General features: G+C 40.3%; 1 protein-coding gene across 9 annotated transcripts in view; it reads left to right on the forward strand.

The window, feature by feature from the left end:
• TENM3 (teneurin transmembrane protein 3) overlaps window positions 1-16,249 on the forward strand; it is a 1,679,324-nt gene that overhangs the window by 770,999 nt on the left and 892,076 nt on the right. For 8 of the 9 annotated variants that reach the window (XM_073577886.1, XM_073577891.1, XM_073577894.1 and 5 more), the window contains exon 5: window positions 15,447-15,554. The exons of the other annotated variant lie outside the window; for it this stretch is intronic. In XM_073577886.1, the coding sequence (XP_073433987.1) occupies window positions 15,447-15,554 (108 nt within the window). The remainder of the gene's footprint in view (window positions 1-15,446; window positions 15,555-16,249) is intronic. 9 annotated transcript variants of the gene reach the window in all.

Here is a 16,249-nt window from a genome sequence, read left to right on the forward strand (position 1 = left end):
TACTCATACATTGTAATGTAATTATAAACATTTGGCCAATATTTTCACATTATAGGCTGAATAATTCATTATCCGACTGTTCCGATGGCAGAACGAAGTGAACAAGTGAATACTTGACATTGAAATATGCGTTATATCCACCAAACTGAATTAGCTGCGGAAAGTGTCTGTCTGGAGGAAGGAGGACTGTGGGTGATAATAAGGGTGATAATAATAAGAACCTTTGCTTTTATTGAAAGCTTCCTCGAGGGCTACACTTTAACTCCTTTCGGAATACTGGAAGTGAGAGTGTATTGACTGTGAATGGGAGGCATCTGCTATTTACTGCATTGTCAAGGTAGAAACTTTTTCATTTGCTGGAAACAAGCACCTGCTGTTGTGGGAAAAGAGGGTCAGGCTGAGCGGGGAGAAGGTGTCGTAGAAATCTTTCAGAGGACAGAAGATTTATAGGTTCTTAAATGAGCCCTTATAACATTTTAAAGGTTGCTTTCAAAAACATTTTTCCACAAAACTATAATTTTGGAAATATGGAGAAGAAGAGACGAGGAGATAAATCATATCTCAAGTGAACTAGAAGAAGTGCAGATGCAGAAGACTATAGCCGTGGCTGAGCAGGATTGATGCTCTACAGTGTGCCCATGCCATGGAAATGTATGAGCATTCTTATATAAAGATTATTATATTCTTTGGTTTACCAAAAATGTTTATTTTTTTTATTCATTATGTTCAAAATATATTGTCTATTGAAATCCTTAAAAATATTTATTAGAAGCTCACATGGATCTCAATCACTGTTCACATCACTTTTTTTCTTTACTCCATTTAAACTATCGGCCAGAAGTAGCTCATGGTCTTCAGATGTAACAATCTTTAAAGAGAATCTGACAGCTGATACATGCCATCCGATCCAAGGGCACCGGCTGCATGATGTCAGCCAGGTATGTTTGACTATGAAGTGCTGCAGCATTCCGGAGAAAAAGATACTTTGCAAGCCCTGGGAACTAAGTCAGTCAGGAGACTAGACAGACTGTTGTGTCTCCGGCAACTTGTCCATTCTTGCTTCCTTAGAGTGACAGGTCTCTCCCAACATGCTCATATAGGAATAAACCTATCAGTTACTGGCAGTGGGCGGGGAGAAACCACCGGGGCCTCACCTGTCCTACTAGTCTCCTGAGAGTCTTGGTCCTAGGCGGCCATAGCATTTCAAACATACCTGCCTGAGGTTGAACAGCCAATGTCTGGTACATGCTGCCTGTTGATCGGTCCGCATGTATCAGTTGTCAGGTTCTCATTAACTTGACCGCTGACACACCGTTCTATTAATATAGTTGGCTATGCAGTATCACAGTATTTGCATTGATTTTTTAAAGCAAAATGCAACGGGGTAAGTGAAAAATGCATTTCTGGCAAACTTCTTTATAAAGTATAACCACACCAAGCAACTCCCGAATCCGGGTCACATTGCAGCCGTTAGCGTAGAGCTTGCTACATCTGTAGAGATTAAACAGAATTTATCACAAATGTCTGTGTCATGAACAGCTATTGATGCTCATCACGTATTCTTCATGTAAAGTAACCGTCACTTTTAAGTTATTTTCTGTACTCGGCACAATTAAATAATATAGTCTACCCCTCATTCCATAACACTATTGTTACAGCACTCTTACAGATGGGTGCCCAAAAGGACATGCTTTAAGCCTGTCTCTGACAATTAAAATTTATGGACATAGTTAGTGTGTATATCAGGCGTTTTTCCTTTAGAGGGAGGGGTACTTATCATATTGAAATAATCAAAATAATGATAGCTAGGAAGACTTGTAATCCTATAATGTAAATTGTAGTAGATTTTGGAGAAATTGTGATCGTTACAAGACTATATGAGTTTATGATAATTGGAGCTGGACTTTATTCTTATGTGCGTGGGTGTTTTGTATGGTTTCGTATGAATGAAAAACTTTTCAATAAAACAAATTAATTAAAACAGAATTTTTTTTTCCAGCATACCAGCTGATAATCAAGAAAAAACATGATGTGAACAGGGCCTAACTGCGCAGTCATGTGGACATTTTTACTTATATGCCTGCATGCGTAGGAATGCTTTACTCATTTGTACAAATTAAAGTCGTAAACATGATTATGGTGGATGGCAGGTATAATGAAGAGAGGGATATATGAGTGGTGAATAGAAAAGTGTACAATGTATATACTTGTGTATACTTACCTACACAGGTTATGTGACTCTGATGACCAAAGTGAGTTATTCATAGTCCCCACCGACAGTAGAAGTGTAGAATAAACCTTTCCTTGTTCTATTCTCTGAGCATAGGGAGAGACATGAGATGAGAACAGAGAAGTGTATGTATATATATATATATATACAGTCATGGCCAAAAGTATTGACACCCCTGCAATTCTGTCAGATAATATTCAGTTTCTTCCTGAAAATGATTGCAAACACAAATTCTTTGGTATTATTATCTTCATTTAATTTGTCTTAAATGAAAAAACACAAAAGAGAATGAAGAAAAAAGCAAAACATTGATCATTTCACACAAAACTCCAAAAATGGGCCGGACAAAAGTATTGGCACCCTCAGCCTAATACTTGGTTGCACAACCTTTAGCCAAAATAACTGCGACCAACTGCTTCCGGTAACCATCAATGAGTTTCTTACAATGCTCTGCTGGAATTTTAGACCATTCTTCTTTGGCAAACTACTCCAGGTCCCTGATATTTGAAGGGTGCCTTCTCCAAACTGCCATTTTTAGATCTCTCCACAGGTGTTCTATGGGATTCAGGTCTGGACTCATTGCTGGCCACCTTAGAAGTCTCCAGTGCTTTCTCTCAAACCATTTTCTAGTGCTTTTTGAAGTGTGTTTTGGGTTATTGTCCTGCTGGAAGACCCATGACCTCTGAGGTAGACCCAGCTTTCTCACACTAGGCCCTAAATTATGCTGCAAAATTTGTTGGTAGTCTTCTGACTTCATAATGCCATGCACACGGTCAAGCAGTCCAGTGCCAGAGGCAGCAAAGCATCCCCAAAACATCAGGGAACCTCCGCCAAGTTTGACTGTAGGGACCGTGTACTTTTCTTTGAATGCCTCTTTTTTCTCCTGTAAACTCTATGTTGATGCTTTTGCCCTAAAAGCTCTACTTTTGTCTCATCTGACCAGAGAACATTCTTCCAAAATGTTTTAGGCTTTTTCAGGTAAGTTTTGGCAAACTCCAGCCTGGCTTTTTTATGTCTCGGGGTAAGAAGTGGAGTCTTCCTGGGTCTCCTACCATACAGTCCCTTTTCATTCAGATGCCGACGGATAGTACGGGTTGACACCGTTGTACCCTCGGACTGCAGGGCAGCTTGAACTTGTTTGGATGTTAGTGGAGGTTCTTTATCCAACATCCGCACAATCTTGCATTGAAATCTCTTGTCAATTTTTCTTTTCTGGCACATCTAGAGAGGTTAGCCACAGTGCCATGGGCTTTAAACTTCTTGATGACACTGCGCACGGTAGACACAGGAACATTCAGGTCTTTGGAGATGGACTTGTAGCCTTGATATTGTTCATGCTTCCACACAATTTAGTTTCTCAAGTCCTCAGACAGTTCTTTGGTCTTCTTTCTTTTCTCCATGCTCAATGTGGTACACACAAGGACACAGGACAGAGGTTGAGTCAACTTTAATCCATGTCAACTGGCTGCAAGTGTGATTTAGTTATTGCCAACACCTGTTAGGTGCCACAGATAAGTTATAGGTGCTGTTAATTACACAAATTAGAGAAGCATCACATGATTTTTCGAACAGTGCCAATACTTTTGTCCACCCTCTTTGTTATGTTTGGTGTGGAATTATATCCAATTTGGCTTTAGGACAATTCTTTTTGTGTTTTTTCATTTAAGACAAATTAAATGAAGATAATAATACCAAAGAATTTGTGTTTGCAATCATTTTCAGGAAGAAGCTGAGTATTATCTGACAGAATTGCAGGGGTGTCAATACTTTTGGCCATGACTGTATACAGTGGGTACGGAAAGTATTCAGACCACTTTAAATTTTTCACTCTTTGCTTCATTGCAGCCATTTGGTAAATTCAAATAAGTTCATTTTTTTCTCATTTCTCATTCTCTGCACCCCATCTTGACTGAAAAAAAACAGAAATTTAGATATTTTTACAAATTTATTAAAAAAGAAAAAATGAAATATCACATGGTCATAAGTATTCAGACCCTTTGCTCCGTATTAAATAGAAGCACCCTATTGAGCTAGTACAGCCATGAGTCTTCTTGGGAATCATGCAACAAGTTTTCACACCTGGATTTGGGGATCCTCTGCCATTCTTCCTTGCAGATCCTCTCCAGTTCTGTCAGGTTGGATGGTGACCGTTTGTGGACAGACATTTTCAGGTCTCTCCAGAGATGCTCAATTGGGTTTAGGTCAGGGCTCTGGCTGGTCCAGTTAAGAATGGTCACTGAGTTGTTCTGAAGCCACTACTTTGTTATTTTAGCTGTGTGCTTAGGGTCATTGTCTTGTTGGAAGGTGAAACTTCGTCCAAATCTGAGGTCAAGAGGACTCTGGAAGAAGTTTTCATCCAGGATATCTCTGTACTTGGCCGCATTCATATTTCCATTAATTGCAGCCAATCATCCTGTCCCTGCAGCTAAAAAACACCCCCATAACATGATGCTGCCACCACCATGTTTAACTGCTGGGATTGTATTGGGCAGGTGATGAGCAGTGCCTGGTTTTCTCCACACATACCGCTTAGCATTATCACCAAAAAGTTCTATCTTCAGCTCATCAGACCAGAGAATCTTATTTCTCGTAGTGTGGGAGTCCTTCATGTGTTGTTTAGCAAACGCTATGCAGGCTCTCATTCATCTGGCCCTGAGGAGAGGCTTGCGTCGGACCACTCTGCCATAAAGGCCTAACTGGTGGAGGGTTGCAGTGATAGTTGACCTTGTGGAACTTTCTCCCATTTCCCTACTGCATATGAGGAGCAAAGCCACAGTGATCATGGGGTTCTTCTTTACTTCTTTCACCAAGGCCTTTCTCCCATAATTGCTCAGTTTGGCTGGATGGCCAGGTCTAGAAAGACTTCTGGTGGTCCCAAATGTCTTCAAATTAAGGATTATGGAGGCAACTCTGCTCTTAGAAACCTTGAGTACCGCAGAAATTCTTTTGTAACATTGGCCAGATCTGTGCCTTGCCACAATTCTGTCTCTGAGCTCCTTGACCAGTTCCTTTGACCTCATGATTCTCATTTGGTCTGACATGCACGTACCCACTATATATATATATGCATATATATATATATATATATATTTATATATATATTTATTTATAGTTGTATATACAGGTTCTGTTACTGGGATGACCAAAGTGAGTTCTTCATAGTACCCACTAACAGTAGGAGGACTAGAGAACAACTTTCTTTGCTCTCTTCTCTGAGACTTGGATAACCATTGTGAGTTCTTTCTAGTCTCCACTGACAGTAGAAAGGTTAGAGAATACCTTTCTTTGCTCTCTTTTCTAAGAACTGGATGATCATTGTGAATTCTTCATAGTCTCCACAGACAGTAGAAAGGTTAGCGAACACCTTCCTTTGCTCTCTTTTCTAAGACTTGCATGACCATTGTGAGTTTTTCATAGTTTTCACACACAGTAGAAAGGTTAGAGAACACCTTCCTTTGCTCTCTTTTTTCACTTCTTTGACCATTGTGAGTTCTTCATAGTCCACATGGACAGTAGAAAGGTTAGAGAAAACCACTCTTCTCTTAGAAGAGAAAGATATATGAGAAGAGAGCAAAAAAGTGTAAATACATACAGTACTTACTTGTACTTTTCTTACATAGGTTTGGTGACTCAAATGACCAAAGTAAGTTTTCTATTGCTCCACATATCAGGAGAAAGGTTAGGGAACATCTTCTTTTGATCTATTCTCTGAGACTCGAATGACGATTGTGAGTTCTTCATTGTTCCCACTAACAGTAGAAAAATTAGGGTAAACTTTCCTTGGCTCTCTTCTTTGAGATTCGGATAACCAATTTAAGTTCTTCATAGTCACCACTGATAGTAGCACGGTTAGCGAAACCCTTCCCTGTATCTTTTCTCTGAGAAGAGGAAGATATATCAGAGGAGATCATGACATACTCAATTATGCTTACATGTACAGGTTGGGTGATCCGAGTGACCAAAGTGAGTTCTTCATAGCCCCCACTAACAGTAGAAAAATTAGAGAACACCTTCATTTACTCTCTTCTCTGAGATTTTGATGACCACTGTTCTCCATCGTCACCACTGATAGTAGAAATGTTAGAGAAACCCTTCCCTTGTTCTATTCTCTGGGAAGAGGGAGATAAATGAGATAAGACCATAATATACTCATTCATACTTACTTATACAGGTTGGGTGAGACGGATGAAGAGATTTCTTCATAGTCTCCACGGACAGTAAAAAGGTTGGAGAAAACCTTCCCTTGTTTTCTTCTTTGAGATATATTAATATTTTTGTATATGAATAATAGAATGTAGAATGGGCCTTCTGAGGCTTGTAATAACTGAGCCTTAGGGTTCTGTATGTTCAGATTTTATCATTCAAGCCAGGGCCGCATCTATGATGTATCTCAGGAAGGACAAGGACAAATTCTTATAAAATGACTTCTTGCCACTGGAATCCATAATCTTGTAACTCTGGGATTTATGGAGCTCCTAAGCTACCTCCTAGTATCATTTTAACTTGCTGGTGATTGCATTTGTATGGGGAGCAAACATTCAGATTTATCTGTCCAACAATAGGAAACTGAAAAGGGTCATTTGCCATAAAAATAGGTCAAATGCATATTTTAAACGAGGGAAATTCTTTTACCGGCCATGAAATCCAATATTTCTGCCAAATAAAGCCTGCTTGCTATGTGCACCCCTTTTATCTCTGCGTGCACTGATATCACTTTTTAAAAGCAGCATAATGTGATCTTGTTTAACAGACTCTCATTTTGGGCAACATATTAATGTACAAATCAGTGGCAGAGCTAATATCGTTGCATAGTGAGTGCGTTCTGAAGTGAAGGCCTGACATCCGTCAGGGCTCACAGTCAAAGTCATTTTGATGAATCTGCCACACTAAATCACAGCATGAATTTCGCTAACACATAGCCCAGCACATATTTCTTTTAAAGGTCCGGGTCCTGCTACATGTGAAACGAGATGCGGCAGGTTCTGACATAAAGAATAAAGATCAAACCGTCTAGACTTCCTACGGTGATGACATTGATGCAGAAATCATTAACACTCTAAGCTTTTTGCAGTCGTGATAAAATATTTAGAAACCATTCTGCTTTTGCCAACTGCACCACTCTTTAGAGTGCACCATGGCTGGCATATTACTGCCTTCAAATATTTAATAATGTTAGTAAGGTCATGTCAATGTGCTTACTTCAGGAACCTGTGGGAAGCAGTTTTGTACTTTGATGTCACAGCCAAGCAGCAACAGGTGTAGAAACGCCATACACAGCAATTACCTATTACTGCCTCTTGGGCAACCGGGTGCTGTTCTGGAAATCCTATTCTCTCCAGAAGAGGGGAAGGGACAATAAAATAAAATAAAAAAAAAATATTCTGTTTATAGGTAAAAAAAACAGCTAGGGGTTCTCCAAGAACCATCCTTATTTATTATGTACCGTATTTCTTATATAACTCCATTATATTCCACAGCACATCACATACATCACTGTCCCCACTGGGGCTTAATATCTAAATTCCCTATCAGTATGTCTTTGGAGTGTGGGATTAAGCCAGAGAACCTGCAGAAAACCCACGCAAACACGGGGAGAACATACAAACTCCTTGCAAATATTGTCCTTGGTGGGATTTGAACCCAGGACCTCAGCACTAAAAAGTCACTCACTTTGTATGGCTCTGTTTGAATTTGCTGTGTGTATTCAGCCAATATCTGGCAGCCTCATGGAGCAAAGTGGCAAATGTTCAACCTCCAGCGGAGTCAGATAGCTCTCTGCAGAAATCAATTTTCTAGATTAGTGGGGTGGTCTCAGCTATTGGAATTCCAACGATCAATAGGTTATACCAATCCTAGTGATAGCTTCAATAGATCAATAAGGCTAAGCTGAGAATTCATATGTAGAAGAATAGTTGATGAACAAACATGTGCATGGCCAGGTCATGGCTGTATTTGCTTGGTAGGTTGGTTGCCGCAGCAGAAACCTCTCCCTACAATTTTACCAGAAACTAAAATGTGGCAAGTTAGGGCTGTTCTCACTGTGTTTCGAGATTTCTATGGAACTTTCTGGTATTTTTAGTAGAAAGGATAATGCAATACAGTGGGGCAAAAAAGTATTTAGTCAGTCAGCAATAGTGCAAGTTCCACCACTTAAAAAGATGAGAGGCGTCTGTAATTTACATCATAGGTAGACCTCAACTATGGGAGACAAACTGAGAAAAAAAAATCCAGAAAATCACATTGTCTGTTTTTTTTTCCTTTTATTTGCATATTATGGTGGAAAATAAGTATTTGGTCAGAAACAAAATTTCATCTCAATACTTTGTGATATATCCTTTGTTGGCAATGACAGAGGTCAAACGTTTTCTGTAAGTCTTCACAAGGTTGCCACACACTGTTGTTGGTATGTTGGCCCATTCCTCCATGCAGATCTCCTCTAGAGCAGTGATGTTTTTGGCTTTTCGCTTGGCAACACGGACTTTCAACTCCCTCCAAAGGTTTTCTATAGGGTTGAGATCTGGAGACTGGCTAGGCCACTCCAGGACCTTGAAATGCTTCTTACGAAGCCACTCCTTCGTTGCCCTGGAGGTGTGCTTTGGATCATTGTCATGTTGAAAGACCCAGCCACGTTTCATCATCAATGCCCTTGCTGATGGAAGGAGGTTTGCACTCAAAATCTCACGATACATGGCCCCATTCATTCTTTCATGTACCCGGATCAGTCGTCCTGGCCCCTTTGCAGAGAAACAGCCCCAAAGCATGATGTTTCCACCACCATGCTTTACAGTAGGTATGGTGTTTGATGGATGCAACTCAGTATTCTTTTTCCTCCAAACACGACAAGTTGTGTTTCTACCAAACAGTTCCAGTTTGGTTTCATCAGACCATAGGACATTCTCCCAAAACTCCTCTGGATCATCCAAATGCTCTCTAGCAAACTTCAGACGGGCCCGGACATGTACAGGCTTAAGCAGTGGGACACGTCTGGCACTGCAGGATCTGAGTCCATGGTGGCGTAGTGTGTTACTTATGGTAGGCCTTGTTACATTGGTCACAGCTCTCTGCAGTTCATTCACTAGGTCCCCCGGCGTGGTTCTGGGATTTTTGCTCATCGTTCTTGTGATCATTCTGACCCCACGGGGTGGGATTTTGCGTGGAGCACCAGATCGAGGGAGATTATCAGTGGTCTTGTATGTCTTCCATTTTCTAATTATTGCTCCCACAGTTGATTTCTTCACTCCAAGCTGGTTGGCTATTGCAGATTCAGTCTTCCCAGCCTGGTGCAGGGCTACAATTTTGTTTCTGGTGTCCTTTGACAGCTCTTTGGTCTTCACCATAGTGGAGTTTGGAGTCAGACTGTTTGAGGGTGTGCACAGGTGTCTTTTTATACTGATAACAAGTTTAAACAGGTGCCATTACTACAGGTAATGAGTGGAGGAAAGAGGAGACTCTTAAAGAAGAAGTTACAGGTCTGTGAGAGCCAGAAATCTTGATTGCTTGTTTCTGACCAAATACTTATTTTCCACCATAATATGCAAATAAAAGGAAAAAAAAACAGACAATGTGATTTTCTGGATTTTTTTTTCTCAGTTTGTCTCCCATAGTTGAGGTCTACCTATGATGTAAATTACAGACGCCTCTCATCTTTTTAAGTGGTGGAACTTGCACTATTGCTGACTGACTAAATACTTTTTTGCCCCACTGTATGCATCACTATTGTTGTCGTCATACATACTGGAAGTCTGATAAAACCCCAATAAAGTTTTCATGATACACTGTCCATTTGGATTAATTGGAAAATGGACTCCTTGTGGATCGCCCGCCAGGGCAGTGGGGTTACTCAGTACTGTGCCAGTGTCTCAGAGTGATGTGTCACGGTGGCGGTGACCCGGTCCGTGGCCCTGGACATCCATGCAAAAGGGGTGAAACATGGCTGAATAAAGTTTGTAGATGGATGATTCGTGTTGCCACCTGTGGTGCTCGGCAATGAAGGGGTTAAGCTGACGCTGCAGGCAGATCCTCTGGGACAAATGGTATAAGGCAGCAAGATGTAAGAGCTCCCCACAGGTAGAGCTGTAGTCCCAGGACAGTAGTAATAGGTGTTGAGGGAAAGGGTGCAGTGTTAGGCACAGGGATGTAGCAGTGCTGAGTGGGTTGGCGCAGGAAGAAGGCAATGAGACAGCTGAGTGCAGTTCCAGTTCTTTTACTCACATTCCTGGCACAGACAGGTGCCCGCTTCAATGCCTCGGTCTCCAGACCAGGGGCTCAGCCAACTCCCAGGCAGATGGAATTAACCTTTCCAGCACTCCCTTTCGTGTGCCTGTTCTGAACGTCTCCTTTCTAGCGCTTATCTGAGGTACTTGCAGTACTGAGTTACACTGAAGTTCCTCCTGCTTGATGTTACTCAAACTCCACTCGTATGACAGGTGACTGTAGCCTGCTTCGGGGGACTCCATCCGTCATGTCCCAGCTCACACTCAGGTTGCCACTGTGTCTTCGAGTCTTTGGTGGGAAGAGTGGTCACAACTCCTATTCCTCCAGTTTCTGTGGCAGGAAACTTAGTTTCACAAACAGCCCCGGATACCGGCGCCCGGCCTTGGCGCATTGAACTTATGGAAGGGCTCTGCACTGGCCCTAGTCCCCAGTCTCTCTCCTCACGTTCCATGCTTATCTCTCTTCCTTCCGAACAACTGACTTCTTTCTTCCCCTCTCTCTTTCACTCTCCCGCTTATCTCCTGCTTCTCTTTCTTTCCTTCCTGAATCTGATCCTACTTCCTGTCAGCTTTCCCCTCTTAGTGTCTCCAAACTCCACCCACCACCCAGCATTCTTCGTGTTCCAAGCAGGGAGCCACAAAGGGTGCTCTGCTATTCTAAAGTGTCTGTGCTGGATGAGGGTGTTGGAGGCTAGTTAGGTGTTACCATCTTAACTGGGGAGTGGGATACTACACCTCAGAAGGAGTTGCAGTACCTCTGTGGCGACTGAACCCTCAGGGGCGCCAACTTGCACATTGGTTGCTCTGATGCAAATGTAAACCTTAATTATCCTTGGGTTAAGGAAAGTCCCCCAAGTTTTTTCTCAGCTGAGATGGAGATGGACAGGAAAAAATGTAACCTCAATAGGCCTACATGGGCTACATGGCCATCTGCTTTGGCTGTCGGGCTAAGTAAGATACAAGTAAATGCCTTTGTTTTTTGTCTCATACATTTCTAGGTATGGTGTCTCTTTAAAGTAATCCTGGTAATGGTGTATGTAGCATACTATTACAGTTTAGTCACGGTGCTCCACTCAGCTCACCACAGAGCTGCTGTCAGGAAATGACCCTTGTATGTGGGCATTTATTGCTACACAGCTGCTCTTTAAAAGATGTATGGATGTTTTAGTGTTAGCCATAGGAAATATAATTTTCTCAAGCAAAATCCTTGGCGTCCAACTAGCTGTGCTTTAAACGTTCTCAAGGTCACTTGGGAAGCTCAAACAGATCTATTGAACAGACAATAAATCTTTCTAAACCTCACTTAAACTGAGCTTATTGACAAGCTTATAGGCATTTCTATATAAATCAAAAGTCTTCAGATGACACATTTTTTTTTGTTCCTACCCTGTGTAACAGTCACCTGCTATGAAAATGTCATAACACAATATTTTGGCTTACTGGGAGCCTTCACGTCTCACGTCATGTCAGCATGAGGGTGTTTGGGCTGAAAATATGGAAGGAAAATCAACCACATCGAATCCCCATTGATATGCACTTGGAATAAATGAAATATCAATACATCATTTACATTCCATAGCCTTGCCCTTGTGTTTGGTTTTGTTACCTTGACTGGTTTCTCATATATTTAATATATTACCTTGACTGGTTTCTAATATATTTAATATATTGCAATGCCATCAGATCTGTGCTGTATAATTTAGTAAGCTTCAGAGCATCTTTTATTCTTCTTCTGTAATTTCTTGCCCCCACAATTTGTTGCACTGAAGTTTTCAATTATTTTTGACTAATCATACAATGGTACAGCCTTCCAAATGTCCGTATGTATTTTATCAGTGGGGAAAGAGGGTAATAGAACAAAAGGATCTGGCAAGTTATAATCCATCTATCTGATCCTTTTCTCCCCATCGGGTGCCTATTCACATTAGATTATTGGCTTATTCTGTCGAAATTGGGAGATTCACTGATGTTAATTTCATGTGTATAGCCAATTTAAGGAAGGATGACTATTGATGCTTTACCCATAATTGCCAACAGTTACAATCTTGTGATCAGAGCGAAAGAGGGCAGGGTTAATGTAAACCTCACCATTTCTGGGTGATCCCCAGAATGGGGCTTAGATGTCCCAATTTTAGGAAATATAATTTTAGTAATTATATCTGCATAGACTTAGTAGGGGCACATCCACATAGCTTACAAAGTCATATGACTGTCTGATCTTTTTGGTTCATAAAATGAAGTTCAACGATTATAAATAGTTAACAACTAAATGTCTATTCTACCTGGCACTGGCCCAGAGTGGTCACTACCACTCTTGCTAGTGATTCAGCTGCTTCATATCAACAGAGCAGCTCTTAATCTTCCGGGCTGCCCTGTTGGCGGTGCATGACTGACAACATCATGATGCTTTACAGCCGGCTTCCCACAGTTTTGCAACAGAAAGAAAGCTGTTAATCAACATGACATCAGCAGTTACACCCATCGACAGAGCAGAGTGGAAGAGAAGCCGGTGCTCTGTCAACATGATGCCAATTGAAATTGCCGAATCGGATGGATGCACAATGTTAAGCAAATGTACTTTCTCTGGTCATAACTGATGACATTTTGGGCAATTCAAAGCTATAGAAAAACAGCATGACGTTTAGGAGATCATAGAGGGTGTCTTCTAGATGCCCAAGTACAAATAAATTGTATGGGTTACCTCCACATACAATTTATTTAACAATTTATTAAATATTATTATAATATGCTAATGAATTTGTTCACTTTACACAAACTTGATGGACCGAAGTCTGCCTCTAAGAAAAACATTTCCTTTTCTCTAAGTTGGTCTATGCGGCAATTGATTCCTAGATGTCTATTCACGTTAGCTAACTTTATTACATGGAAGGGGAAATATTATGGTGTTCTCTCAATAGAAATATTCATTTAATAATGGTGTAAAGGGTTTTTCTCTGACTCATAACGATGAGTGATCATTATCAGATTGCTGGGGTTCTGACTTCTGGCACCAAAAAGGGCCTTTATTATGTCTTTGTTCAACAAGACCAGCTCTATACATCTTTTTTGTGACTTGTAGTTCAGCTCATTTACTTTCATTTGATTGAGTCTGATCTGTGAAGATCTCAAGTTCCAAATATGTGAAGATGTGCGAATAAGCTATTAAGAGGCCACAAAATAAAGTCTTGCATCCTTTCAAATAGATGATCAGTTGGGGTGCATGGGATGAGACCCCAGCAATTAGTGACCCAATTTAATAAGATAATGAACAGTATGATATACTATGGTATTGTACAGGAAGTTCTTCATGCCATACCTGGATACCTATAAGTTCTATCTAATCGGACCACCTTTCTGGTTAGGCACTATGGTCTTGTGTCACACTTTTTCAATAGACATTAAATACAAACACACTGTAGGTACAATAGATATAATGTCCCAGATCTGCACTTTGTAGCATAGAAGAGCATTTATTCATCAGGAGGAGAATGAAAGTGTTGCTTAAAGGGACTCTGATAGCATTACTTCACCCCCAAAACTATTTGTATGTGTGTGTAGCTTTTTCAAAGAAAAGTCCAGCAATAACTTTACAAGGCCAGAATGTTGCTTCACTACTGAAAAGAAAAATCAGCAATTTAAATTGATATACAAATGAAGCTGTAGATCTGAAGCCTCTGTCACTTCAGTTCTATTCCCCACCCAGCACCACCTCCTTCTCCTTGATTGATGGCTCCTTTGCCTGAAGTCACACAGGATAGGGGCTGTCAGTGAAGCAGGAGGAGGAGACATTGGGTGAGGAGTAGAGCTGGAGTGACAGAGGCTTCAGATCTACATCCTCATTTACATATTAATTTCAACCCTGGTTTCTAACAAAGGAACAGACTGGCCATGTAAAAGTATCACTGGACTTGTCTTTCAAAGAGCTTCAAGCGTATATAAATAGTTTTGGGGTATGAAATCCTGCTGACAAGTTCAATAAGAATGTAAAGGACTATAGACACAACTGTGATTTATGTATTTTACACATTTTGTTAAATAGTTCCCACAGTCCCCCCCCCCCACCAGTTACCTAAATACCAGAACCAAATCAGTACTTAAATTTGCCTTTGGCAGCAAAGGGATTTTATTTCCCAGATTTCCTTTATATAATTATTCCTGATATACCTAGTAGACACGATCGTCTGCTGATAAAAGAGACTAGAAAATGCACAGATATTGCTGGTTTAGCTGGGAGCACGAATAACTGTCCAAATGTTTTGCCTAAAGCCCAGAAGCAATTAGGAAACATCCTGACAACAAATCCAGACAGACTCATTACTCATGATTTACAAATACTTTCCTGAGGACTGAAAATCACGTTTCGGACTTGTGTTTGGAAGCCTGAGGGCATAACTGGGGCACGCAACATTTCTCTAAATTAAATGGCAAAGTGGTTGGTTTTAGAACAGTCAGAGATATGCAAGAAATTTAATAGGTTCCACAGTGTGCAGATTTACACCCATTTGGGGCATTTTGGATTTGATAACAATATTAATTATTCTCTTTTTGACAATCAGTGCTGGATGTCACAGCAGGTTTTCGATAAGAGAGTGCACTTTTCCCTAAGTTGAGATGCTGTAATTGATCCTTAAACTCTTTGCCTTGGGTTAGTGCCAATTATGAATATTAGAATTAGCTATGGACCCGGTATTGGGTTGTAAAACAAAATATAGAGATAATGGTGGTTTACACTGCCCAGAATATCAACCTTGGTTTAACCTTAATAGGATTTCTCAAAATACGCTAAATTTAATACATCGGCATTGACATTTCTTATTGCAATTATTATCCTAGATTTCATCCAATATATTCAATCATTTCCACCAGACCCTTTTGTCCCTATTGACGGTTCCAACCTACCTAGCATATGTGGTGGCCAGGCACCTTCCTGCTACTTCATTTCATGGGCAGTCCTGAATGACATAACTACTGGTGACCACAGCTATTGTTTCTGTTGTATATAGACAGCGTGGTCACGATACAAGAAGTCATTGACAGCTGGGCAGAAGGAGGCCATCAGAACATGCAGAAGGGAGGATGTGAATGGAAAACGCACAACAACATGTTGCAAGGTATTTTACTTTTTTTAGCTTACAGAAAAACGGTTTGGCAGGTGGTAGCAGGCATTAACATACAAACGCAAAATAGCATATCGGCTACAGATATGATGCGTTTTGTCTTCGGAACAAATACTTTCCTGATCAGGCCAAATTTTACAATTCAGACCAGTATCCATTTATGTGGTAATAACTCTAGAATGCTTCAGTGAATCCCAGTCAACCTGAGATTTTTTTTTTTGTGACACATTGTACTTTGTTAGTGGTAAATTTAGGTAGAAATTTGTAGAAAATTTTGCCGTTTTCAAACTTTCATTTTTTATTATCCTTAAACCAGTTAGTCATGCTGTACAAAGTAATTTATAAATAACATTTAACAGATGTCTACTTTACATAACATCATTTTTGAAAACATATTTTTTTAGAAAGTTAGCAGGTTTAAAAGTTTATCAGCAATTTCTCATTTTTCCAATAAAATTTTCACAATCTTTTTTTAGGGACCACATCAAGTTTGAAGTGGCTTTGAAAGGCCTATATGACAGAAAATACTCAAAATTGACACCATTTTAAAAAACTGCACCCCTCAAAGTGCTAAAAATCACATTCAAGAAGTTTATTAACCTTTTAGGTACTTAACAGGAATTAAAGCAACATGGAAGGAAAAGATGAACATTTTAATTTTTCCCACAAAAATGTTCATTTAGACCCAA

Source organism: Dendrobates tinctorius, unplaced genomic scaffold, assembly GCF_039654945.1.
Source record: "Dendrobates tinctorius isolate UK_male_01 unplaced genomic scaffold, ASM3965494v1 ptg000008l, whole genome shotgun sequence".
Classification (NCBI taxonomy): Eukaryota; Metazoa; Chordata; class Amphibia; order Anura; family Dendrobatidae; genus Dendrobates; species Dendrobates tinctorius.